Here is an 11012-nt window from a genome sequence, read left to right as displayed (position 1 = left end):
GCTCACCACTTTTCCCAGAAGTCTGCCTAAGATACAAGTCAGATTTCTGGCATCCCCTGCAACAGAAATGTATTTTTTGGTGGGATACTTCCAATAGGAACATGTCTAAAGGGATGCAGGCCCAGCAGCTTCCCTCATAAGAGCCCTGCAGCTGCCACAGCTAATAGATATTTATGAAACCACTCCCATTTGACCAATTCAAGGCACAGAGGAACAAACAATGATTTATTCAGAATAACAAAAGGTAGGAATCTGCAACAAAGTTTGTTAAAAGTTACGCTTTAACTGAAGTTAAGCTAGTTCCTAATTTATTCTTTCTGGTTGTTATAAAAAGTGCATTTTGTATATTGTGCCTTGATCCTTGTGCTATTTTTTTTTCAGGTTGACGGGACTGCAGAAAATGACAAATGAAAATGATTTCTAAACCGCTTCTGTGTTTCTAAAAAACATAAATACAAATTAAAGCCTAGCGCCAGTTTTTGGCAAATTTCACATAGACAAAACCTAAAATTGGCAATTTTATAAACACAAATTTCTTATGTTGGACTCTTATGAAGTATTTTGAAATATTCATTGTGCCCCGTGTGTATTGTACAAATGTATTATTTTTTGTTGTGGTGGATCAATAGATGTGTGTAATTTTAATGCTATTATTCAATAAGCCTGTAAAAGAATTGTAGAATTTTGTGCCATTGCCTCCACAAAGGTGGGTAGGAAATTAAGAGTATGTGTGGATCCTTCAATATCCTTAACAAAAAAAAAAAGCAAACAGAAAAGTGTTTTCAAAGTCAGCGGTTTTATCGTGGTGCCTTTAAAAAGCATAGTTAGACTTAAATACTCCTAACTACAAGTTGCTTAAGTAATAAAGGTCATCTGTACACTTGGCAAGTGTGTCTGTTGACTGCCTCATTTCTTGTGTCTAAATCCACTACAATCATCTCTTATCACACTGTCAAAGGCTTAACAGCTTTAACTGCCTGCTGTATTACAGAATGCCTAGCTAGTGCCCGTCCCATTGATGATTCCAGAGTTCTGTTTCCTGATGTCTGGGCTACAGGCCAGGTAACTATTTCTAAATAGCAGTGCCAGGCACAGCATAGGACATAGCTTCAGAATTCACTCATGCTGATTGGCACCACATTGAAGTTACCACTTCATTATTCTGGACACTTGCTGTAGGCACTGTTGATGCAATTCTCGACCATCAACATTTTACTGTAAGAAGGCCAACAGTAGTTGACATTTAAAAGACCGGCCCTCTTGTTCTATGGCGGATATTTGAAAACAACGTTGGGCACTGCAAAGATCAAAAGGATTATGGGACTCCTAATACAAACAAAGTCTTCTAATTCATTTACCATCAGTACCATGGCGGATGATAAGAACTTCACTAAGGTAGGAGGCACAGATGAATGAAGATTTATAGATAAAGACTGTTTTCCTTTCCACCTAGACACATCCTTTGTACATACAAATGTCATAGATTTTTTTGTCCAGATTTAAAACCATATAATCCAATAGGGTTGATTTACTAAAAGAAATGTTAGTGAATACAGTTAAGATTTTTTTATTTGGGGAATTACAAAACTGGGATTTTTTTTCTTGCTCATGATTGGATCATAAACATTAGCACAGCTTTACTTTACTGACTAAGGCTCATTTTGGACAAGAACGGAGTGCACACCCCATTGAAATCGCACTGTCTTTACGTTCTGCAGTGGGTGACAGTGCAATGTTAATGACATCCCGAATGCAGCTTGCAAACGCAGTGCATTTTTTTCTTGCTCATGATTGGATCATAAACATAAGCACAGCTTGACTTTACTGACTAAGCCTCATTTCGGACAAGAACACGTGCACACCCCATTGAAATCGCACTGCCTTTACGATCTGCAGTGGGTGACAGTGCAATGTTAATGACACCCTGAATGAAGCTTGAAAACGCAGTGCATTAGCCTGCAGTGCGGTGAAACTGAATGAGCTCAAATTGCATCACACCGAATCACATGTGAATTGCACAGGAATGCGGTGCACATTCCTGTGCGATTCACATGTGATTCATAATGTGAACCCAGGCTAAGTGAACATGTACTAAGGTATCCAAAGCCAAAACTTTTTCTTTTATCATTTAGGATAGAATAGGGAATGTTTAAAAGCTCTGTCAAGTTATTTGGGCCATCTTTGTCACATTTGAAAGTTTTCACTTCCTGTACTGTAAACACAACAAGAAGTGAAAGGAAATCTCTCCAAAGTAAAATAAATCCTCTCTTGGGAACCATTCACTTCTTTCCAGTGTGGCGCATTGCAGTAACATGTGCATTACTAAACTACTATTAAACTGAACTGGCTAATTACAGTACCTCATCCATAATTGATAACAGCCAAGCAATGAACAGGAACCTACTGAACTTTACTGGTACCAGAGAAGGACGGAGATAACAGTATAGATAAAAAAAAATCTATTTTATTAAAAAATCCATAAAAACATTTTTTTAAAAAGATAAAGAAATGCTTGGTTTGGCCAATAAAGATATAAATGCTACAGCTGCTTACTCCTGCTTAATGTATTGCTAGGGGTCGGCGCATTTTGCCAACATTGCTTTTTCAGGACCTCTTAGTCTTTGCAGCAAAAAGCATTGGCCTATCTATAAAGAAAAAATCATCATAATCAATACTATATATATATATATATATATATATGACAAGTGACAATAAAAATGGTAAAATGCTGCATCCATCGAATACACTTACATGCCCGTACCAGAGCCTAATTATAGATGGTGATATAATAATAGGGTAGAGTTCTGTAATTAGTTGCTGAGTATGTTAATTAGCTGTCATATCATATGGTGCAAAGTATGTCTATAATAATAAAAGAAGGTATAAATGTGTTACACAGCTGCTTACTTATAGCTAAAATAGGTTGATGGGAGCTTGTGTGGGATATTCTATATCGTTTTAATTTGCAGCAAAAAGCCAGTGATTTTTGCTGCAAAGACTAAGAGGTCCTGAAGAAGCAATGTTGGCGAAACACCTCAACCAACACATTAAACTATAATAAGCAGCTGTAGCATTTATATCTATATTGACCAAACCAAAAATTTCTCTATGTTTTTAAAAATAAATGTTTTTATAGATTTGTAATAAAATTTATTTTTTTATCTATACTGTTGTCACCGTCCTTCTCTGGTACCAGTAAAGTCCAGTAGGTTCCTATTAGTTTCTTGGCCATTACTAAACTACATGGTAATGCACAGTGGGAGAGATTTACCAAAATGGAGAGTGCAACATGCAGTTCAGCTGTACATAGTAACCAATCAGCTTCAAGGTTTTATTGTCAAAGCTTAAAGTGATTCTAAAATCTTGATTTTTTTTCTGTAAAAATAACAAACATGGTATACTTACCTCCTCTGAGCAGTTGGTTTTGCACAGATCAGCCCCAGATCCTCCTCTTCTCTGGTCCCTCAGCGGTGCTCCTGGCCCTCCTTCCTGTTAAGTGCCCCCACAAAAGGTAGCTTGCATTAAGATAATGCATGGAATGCATTAAGCGAAAAAACCTTCTGCCTTTATAACCACTTTTCTTGAACAAGCTGAAGTTAGAAGCTGATTGGCTACCATTCACAGCTGTACCAGATTCTGAGTGCTCCAGTTTTAGTAAATCTCCTCCTTTATGTAATTTTGGTTGAATATGTATTTATTGGAATTTCTGAATATTACATACTCCATAATAATGAAACATACCGCAAAATAAGTAGGCAGATGTAGCCATATAAACATAACAGAGGGTAGAGGCATCGCAAAAAAATAGCTGGGTCACCAGGGACCTCGATAGGACAAAATGTTAAACATAAAAAAAACAACTAATAATGGGCTTATGGGCCTATCAGGGGACCAGGCAAGGAGTAGAAGGAAATCTGAGCTAAGTAAAAAGTAAAAAGGAGGAGAAGAAAGGGAATAGAAAAAAGAGAGGAGAAGGAAACCTTACCGGACCACTTAGCATTGAGCTATATTTAAACTTGCGTACATCATCAAAGAATAAACTAGCTTGCCAAAAAAGTGAGCTAAACAACGTATTGTGCAAAAGCTACAATAAAGGTACCCGAGGAAGGGTGTCCAAGTCTCGAGTACAGAGGGGAAGCCAAAAGAGGAGAGCCCCCACACAAGCGGGCTCCAGGGAAATCATTGGGGGAGCAAATTTTTCAATTGATCAGTGGCAGAATAGTGCATCCAGATATACAACAAAGGGGTTAACTTGTCCCAAGTCCAGTATGTCTATGGCTGCATCTCCTCCATCAGCATGGTGTCATTTATTATGTCCACCCAAAGGGACTTTGTCATTTTGTGCACCAAAACAACACAGCTTAAATGCACATAATTTTCAGCTCATAGTATTGCACTGTGGTGGTATGGTGAGCTGCCTAGCCAAAAATGTCCTTTTTGAGGTCATTTTGGTTTGTTGTCAGTTTATTTTTTTTGAATGGACTGCCTTAATGCAATGCATATTAATGTGTGAAATAACACACCAGGACACCAAGGTCTGAATGGGTCCTTAGACAGGTGTCACTGGAACAAGTGTCATCGTGGAAGATTTCCCCTCTGTTCCTGTTTTGGTGACATAACAAAATAGTCACCAGGAGCCCAGGACTAATAAAGAGGGTGAATATTGCCAGATGGGACACAGACCGCAATAAAAACTGGGCAGGAATTCAAACTCTTGTAGCAGGATTCCCAACCATTGTGCTGGATGTGGGTCTGCCAGGGTTACCGCTAGTAACAACAGCACATTTAAGCATGTTCTCCAAGTGTGAGCACAGACACCAGAAACAGTCTGGCATCTTTGGTTTTTGTATTTATTTTAGGAACTTGGATGGGAGAAGGGAAGGAATAGGATATTCCTCTGGCTCGACTATACACAATAGAATGGGACTCTGATAAAAATGCCTCTTGGCACTGACTTAACGCTGGCTGAATGCCGGTCAACGCCCGTTGGCGCGAGTTAACTCTAACTTGCTGTCTGTGGACTTGAACTAACTTCTGACACTTCCTTGTGACTCAAAAGTCCTTTGTACTGCTTCATTTAGCCCTCCTGGCTGAGGTAGCTACTTGTAAACACTGCTGCAACGATTAACACTTCAGGGCCCGCACCGGCACCCTCTTTCCCCGAATTCTCTTCAGGGCTTAGACTCTGGCACCCCCTTTGTAAGCTTCCTCCTGGTTAGCTGGCTCATGGATCTCTCTGACCTCCTGGAGTGGTCTCCTATCCTAGGCAGACCCCTGGGCAGTTTACAGTACTCACGACTCTGCTTTCCTGGAAACTCCTGCCCCAACAGCTCCGCATGGTCCTGAGCACACTGGATCCCTCTCTGCAGCTCAGCTCAACCTTCCGTCCTCTAGGCTGACCATCAAGGACACCTTTCCTCACTCTGACAGGAGAAGAGACAACCGTCACCCTCCTCCTGGGACTCTGCTTCCCGCCAAAGACACCCTGTCATGTGCTCCCCTCAGACTTATATCCCATCCCAGGATGCATTATTCTGCCCTCTCTGGGATAGATAGAAGCCCTGGTGTGCCATTGGTCAGGTTTCCTCCACTGTCCAATGAGAGCCCTCACTGGACATAGTGGGGAGACTCCCCAAACTCAATAGTCACACCTGAAAGCACAAGATAGCCTAGCTGAACAATTAAGGCCCCCCTGATAAGCAGACAGGGCCACCCATATACTTTTCATAACACCCACCTAGGAGGGTGCTACACTCTTTACCACTCATTTCACAAAAAATAAATAAATAAAGGTTTTAGATACTGTGACGGAAGTGTAGGTGGGACAGAACGCACATGGAGAGCAGGAGTGCCAACAAAGCCTTTTATTGAACGGTAGCGGGTAGGTTCACAAAGAAAGGGCCAAACAAAGGTGCCCAGGGCCAGACCCAACGTGGGTAGGACAGAGTTCCAGATAGCAGGGGTAGTCCATAACAGGGGGCTCCCGATGGAACGGGCAAAGTCCTGGCCAGCAAGGGATTGGGCCACACACGGATCAGGGCAAACAATGAGGTGACAAAGTCCAGGCAGAGTTCTGGTAGGCCCAGGGTTAATCCACTCACCAGCAGGCAGGTCCAGGGTTAATCCACACTCCAGATTGTAGGAAAGGACAAGGGAATTCCAAACTCCAGGTTGGCTGTAGGATACACAGTCTTCCAAACAGCAAAGATGAACTACACACAGGAGAGACTCTCACTCAGCTTTAATATCTTAGGACTTGTGTCCCAGCAGGTGGCCAGGCCACTCCCAGCCCGGCGTCCAGTTGCCCCAGCAACCAGCCCCACCCCCCTCTACTGGAGCCCACACAAGGAATGTGTTCATTGTCCACAGTGAGCATGAAGGCGGAGAAGCAGACTTCCAGGCACCTGGCTGGGGAGGGGAGGAGGACAGCACAAGGGGGGGGCAGGCAATGGAGTGAGTAGCCAGGGGGGAGAGAAGAATCCCATGCTGGGGAAGATAGCAAAGTACTGGGGGTGCAGAAGAGAGGAAAAGAAGGGGGTGGAAGTAGGGCCCGTGACAACCCCTCCCCCTTTTATTTTACAAGTGCCGACAGGGGGACCTCGGCAGGTCTCCTTGGAGGCACTTGTGGTAATAGGCTCACCTACTGAAGGTCCCGCTGCCGGGTATGGTGGGACAAGGGGATGAACACTGTAGACTCCCTGAGGAGGATTGGGCGCCGTGGGGGTCAGCCAGTCACTGGGAGGCTGGGGTAGAGGTCCTTCCGCTGGGGCCAACTCTGGGTAGTTGACTGGGCGACTGTGACTGGCGGATGTGGTGCGACGGTTCTGAGGGCAGCTGGCCTGAAGATGCCCAGGTTGGTTACACCTATAGCACCGGAATTTGCTCAATGTGAGGTCAGAGTCTAGTTCCTGTTTAAATTTCTCACGGTCCCAGGTCAGGGTGGTATTCTGGTCAGGTTTGGTAACACTCATCGAATCCAGGGCAGAAGGGGAGTCCCGTTGGGTTTTCTCCGTGGCTGGCTTGGTTGGTCACAGCTCCGACGTATTGGCACTGTAGCTCTCCTAAATCATTTCCAAGCAGAATGTCCGCAGGTAGTCCAGCCATGATTCCAATTTGGCAGCGCTTTTCCCCAAACCCATAGTCAAGGCGAACCGACGCCTTGGGGATGTGTTTCGTAGTACCACCTGCCATTTCAATAAAGAACCCGGGGCCTGGCTTGATGGCATCGGGTTTTACCACGCGGGGATCAGCAATGGTGAGGACGGCCCCAGTGTCCCGAAATCCCGTAGTTCTCTCTCCATCAATCAGGACCTCCTGCAGGTGGCGCTGCCTCTGCTCTGGGTAGGATGGGACAAGGGGGTGAACACCGTAGACTCCCCGAGGAGGATTAGGAACAGTGGGGGTCAGCCAGTCACTGGGAGGTGGGGGTAGTGGTTCTTTCTCTGGGGTCAACTTTAGGTAGTTGACTGGGCGACTGTGGCTGGCAGACGTGGTGCGAAGGTACTGAGGGCAGCTGGCCTGAAGATGCCCGGGCTGGTTGCACCCATAGCACCGGCGGTCTAGAAACGGCCCAGAAGTACGAGGTCGGTAGGAAGGGGCTGTGGATGGTGTTGGGGCGACAGGGCGCTGGAGGAGTGGCAGGGGGTTGCTGGGAAGTGATCTGCCTGTGTTCTGGGCTTTGGGCGGCTCGACTACTAGTCTCTTCCAATGGGGTTTAATGGCAAGGGCCTCGTTCTGGCAGAGTTCTGGTAGGCCCAGGGTTAATCCACTCACCAGCAGGCAGGTCCAGGGTTAATCCACACTCCAGATTGTAGGAAAGGACAAGGGAATTCCAAACTCCAGGTTGGCTGTAGGATTGAAGAGGCCCACAGGAACCAATAGGGGATTCTGTGTTTTCTGGCCTCAGCCCAGGGACACACAGTCTTCCAAACAGCAAAGATGAACTACACACAGGAGAGACTCTCTATCACGTACCTGGTGGAGACCAAGCTGTAGAGGGGGCTTCTCTTGTTCCTCCTGTCCAACACCCCTGATAGAGATGACAGGCGGTGTAGGACACAGAGTGGCACGAGGGCCGGAATAGCAGGAGATGTCTTGGCAGAAGACTGATGGCTGTGGATCACCGGATGAACACCTGAAACTGGAACTCGGTGATGCTGGATGAGAAGGCAGGAGCGAAATCGGAACACAAGCCAAGGGGTTGTCAACAGCCGGACAGCATGGGTACAGGAACGTGAGGCAGAAGCGGAGTCAGGATACAAGCCGAAGTCGGTACACAGTCTGGCAGCAAGGTACAAGGGCATAAGGCAAGGCAGGGTCAAACACAGGCTGAGGTCACAAGGCAGGCAGGAATCCAAGGAGAGTCAAAAGGCAAGCCGGGTCGGTATAACGGGAAATCCACAAGCAGGTCAGGGCACAGGTAAACAGGAACACAAGCTGAAAGACCACTCAGCAATGTGCTCCTGTCACCGCCTGGTATAAATAGGCCGTTTGGCGCCAATTGCGTGCGCACGTTGCGTACGCACTTTCGCGCGTTCGCGCATTGGCGCGTTCGCGCATTGGCGCATGCGCATTCGCACATTGCTTCCCGTGTGCCTGGGCACGCGCACTGAGCGTCTCTTACATTGCCCCCCCCAATGGGCGGCCTCCGGATGCCCATCTGCAACATCTTCTCAGGATGAAGCTGAAAAAAGGTTTGAATTAGATCCGTAGCATGGAGGTTGGCTTCTGGTTCCCAAGAATTTTCTTCCGGGCCATAGCCCTTCCATTTAATTAGGTACTGGACAGTACCTCCTCTTTTCCTACAGTCTAATATTGCTTCAACCTCGTATTCTTCGTTGCCATCAATAGTTTCAGGCGGAGGTGGATCCGACTCTCGGTCAGGAAATGGATTGGGTCTGGTAGGCTTCAGTAGGGATACATGGAAAACAGGGTGAATTCTGTATGTTTCCGGGAGTGAAAGTTCATAGGCAGCAGGATTGATTTGTCTCTTAATAGAGAATGGACCGATATATCTAGGCCCCAGTTTCTTAGACGGACATGACAGTTTTAGATTGATAGAGGATAACCAAACCTTGTCTCCCGGTCTGAGGTTTAGATCTCCCCTCCTCTTCCTATCAAAAAAATTTTTGTTGTCTTGCTGCGCTCTGACAATGGCATCTTGCAATAATTTGTTGTTGGTTTGCAGAAATGTAGCTTTTTCCTGGACTGCGGGAACCAAGGAATCAGGTATTACGTCAGGCATAAAGGCTGGGAAGTACCCATAGTTTGCAAAAAACGGGGCTTGACCCGTGGCTGAATGCACTGCGTTATTATATGCAAACTCTGCTAGGGGTAAAAGTAATGCCCAGTCGTCTTGTGAGAAAGATGAAAAACACCGGAGGTACTGCTCCAGGGTCTGGTTTGTACGCTCCGTTTGCCCGTTTGTTTGCGGGTGATAAGCTGAGGAAAAGTACGTGTCAATTTTTAATGTTTTGCAAAGGCCTCTCCAGAATCTCGAAGTAAATTGCACCCCTCGGTCTGAAGTGATATTACTAGGAACCCCGTGGAGCCGAACCACTTCCTTGATGAAGGTTTGGGCAGTTTCCATTGCTGAGGGAGTTCCCAACATAGGGATAAAGTGGGCCATCTTTGTTAGTCTGTCGACCACCACAAAGATGGTCGTGAATCCTTCAGACAGAGGGAGCTCAACGATAAAGTCCATGTTTATCATTTCCCAAGGCCTCTTGGGAATGGGCAAAGGTCTTAGCAAACCCCAGGCTTTGGCCTTGTCATTCTTGTTCCGGATGCAGATTGTACAGGTGCTAACATAATTACGGCAGTCGGACCTCAGACCAGGCCACCAAAAGGACCGTTGTACCAGGTCAACCGTTTTAGATATCCCAAAGTGCCCTGCCAAGGGGTGATCATGGCACAGGCCGAGGATCTTGACACGTAGACCTGGAGGTACAAACACTTTTTGGTTATAGAAAAACAGACCTTCTTGTTCCTGAAGGCACATACCTGATGGTAAAACATCCCTTGTGGACGCCTGCTTCAGCTGCGTTAACAGATCCGCTTGCAAAAGTAGAAAACTTTGGGATGGCAGGATTGTGTCTACTGGGTGACACTCTTCGTCCTCTGGGTACATGCGGGAAAGTGCATCAGGTTTGCCATTCTTGGAGCCTGGCCTGTAGGTGATATGGAAGGTAAAACGAGAAAAGAACAGTGCCCACCTGGCTTGACGTGGTTTCAGTCTCTTAGCTGTTCGGAGATACTCCAGATTTTTGTGGTCGGTAAAGATCAGGATAGGGTGAGATGCTCCTTCTAATAGGTAGCGCCATTCCTCCAAGGCCGCCTTGATGGCCAGTAATTCCCGGTCTCCAACATCGTAGTTCCTTTCTGCTGGGCTGAGTTTCCTGGAAAAGAAGGCAACAGGATGAAGAAGAGATCTCGTACCTGAACGCTGTGACAGGATGGCACCTATGGCATTTTCTGAAGCATCCACCTCGAGAACATAGGGCAGAGCGGGATTTGGGTGTCGTAAGATAGGTGCAGTAGTGAATAGGATCTTCAACTGGTCAAACGCAGCTTGTGCTGCCGGTGTCCATTGGAAACGGGTGCCTTGCCTTGTTAGCTGGGTGACTGGAAGCATAATGGCGGAGAAGTTCTTGATAAACTTGCGGTAAAAATTAGCGAAGCCAATGAACCTTTGTGTGCTCTTCCTGTCTGTGGGAGTGGGCCATTCGAGGATCGATTTGACCTTTTGGGGGTCCATGGAGATCCCAGAAGTGGAAATGACGAGTCCCAAGAATTGGATTGATTCCTTTTCGAACTCGCATTTCTCAGCCTTTGCGTATAATCCATGGTCTCTTAGGTGGCCGAGAACCTTCTTGACATGTTCACGGTGCATTTCAATGGAACCTGAAAAGATAAGAATATCGTCAAGGTAGACAATCATAAACAAATCAAGGAAGTCTCTGAAAATATTGTTTACGAAATGCTGAAAAGTAGCTGGAGCATTGCACAATCCA

General features: G+C 45.8%; 1 protein-coding gene across 1 annotated transcript in view; it reads left to right on the top strand.

Moving 5' to 3' along the window:
• Nucleotides 1–953: 953 nt before the first annotated feature.
• The window catches only part of LOC309549499 (serine palmitoyltransferase 3-like), a 104457-nt gene continuing 94398 nt past the window's right edge, over nt 954–11012 (top strand). The window contains exon 1 of the mRNA XM_082249833.1: nt 954–1395. Coding sequence (XP_082105959.1) covers nt 1318–1395 — 78 coding nt within the window. The 5' untranslated portion in view covers nt 954–1317. The remainder of the gene's footprint in view (nt 1396–11012) is intronic.

The sequence above is a fragment of the Pelophylax lessonae genome, assembly GCF_965119305.1.
Source record: "Pelophylax lessonae genome assembly, chromosome: 3".
In the NCBI taxonomy this organism is placed as follows: Eukaryota; Metazoa; Chordata; class Amphibia; order Anura; family Ranidae; genus Pelophylax; species Pelophylax lessonae.
Note: the sequence above shows the minus strand (reverse complement) of the source record. Positions and strands in the feature narration are given on the sequence as shown.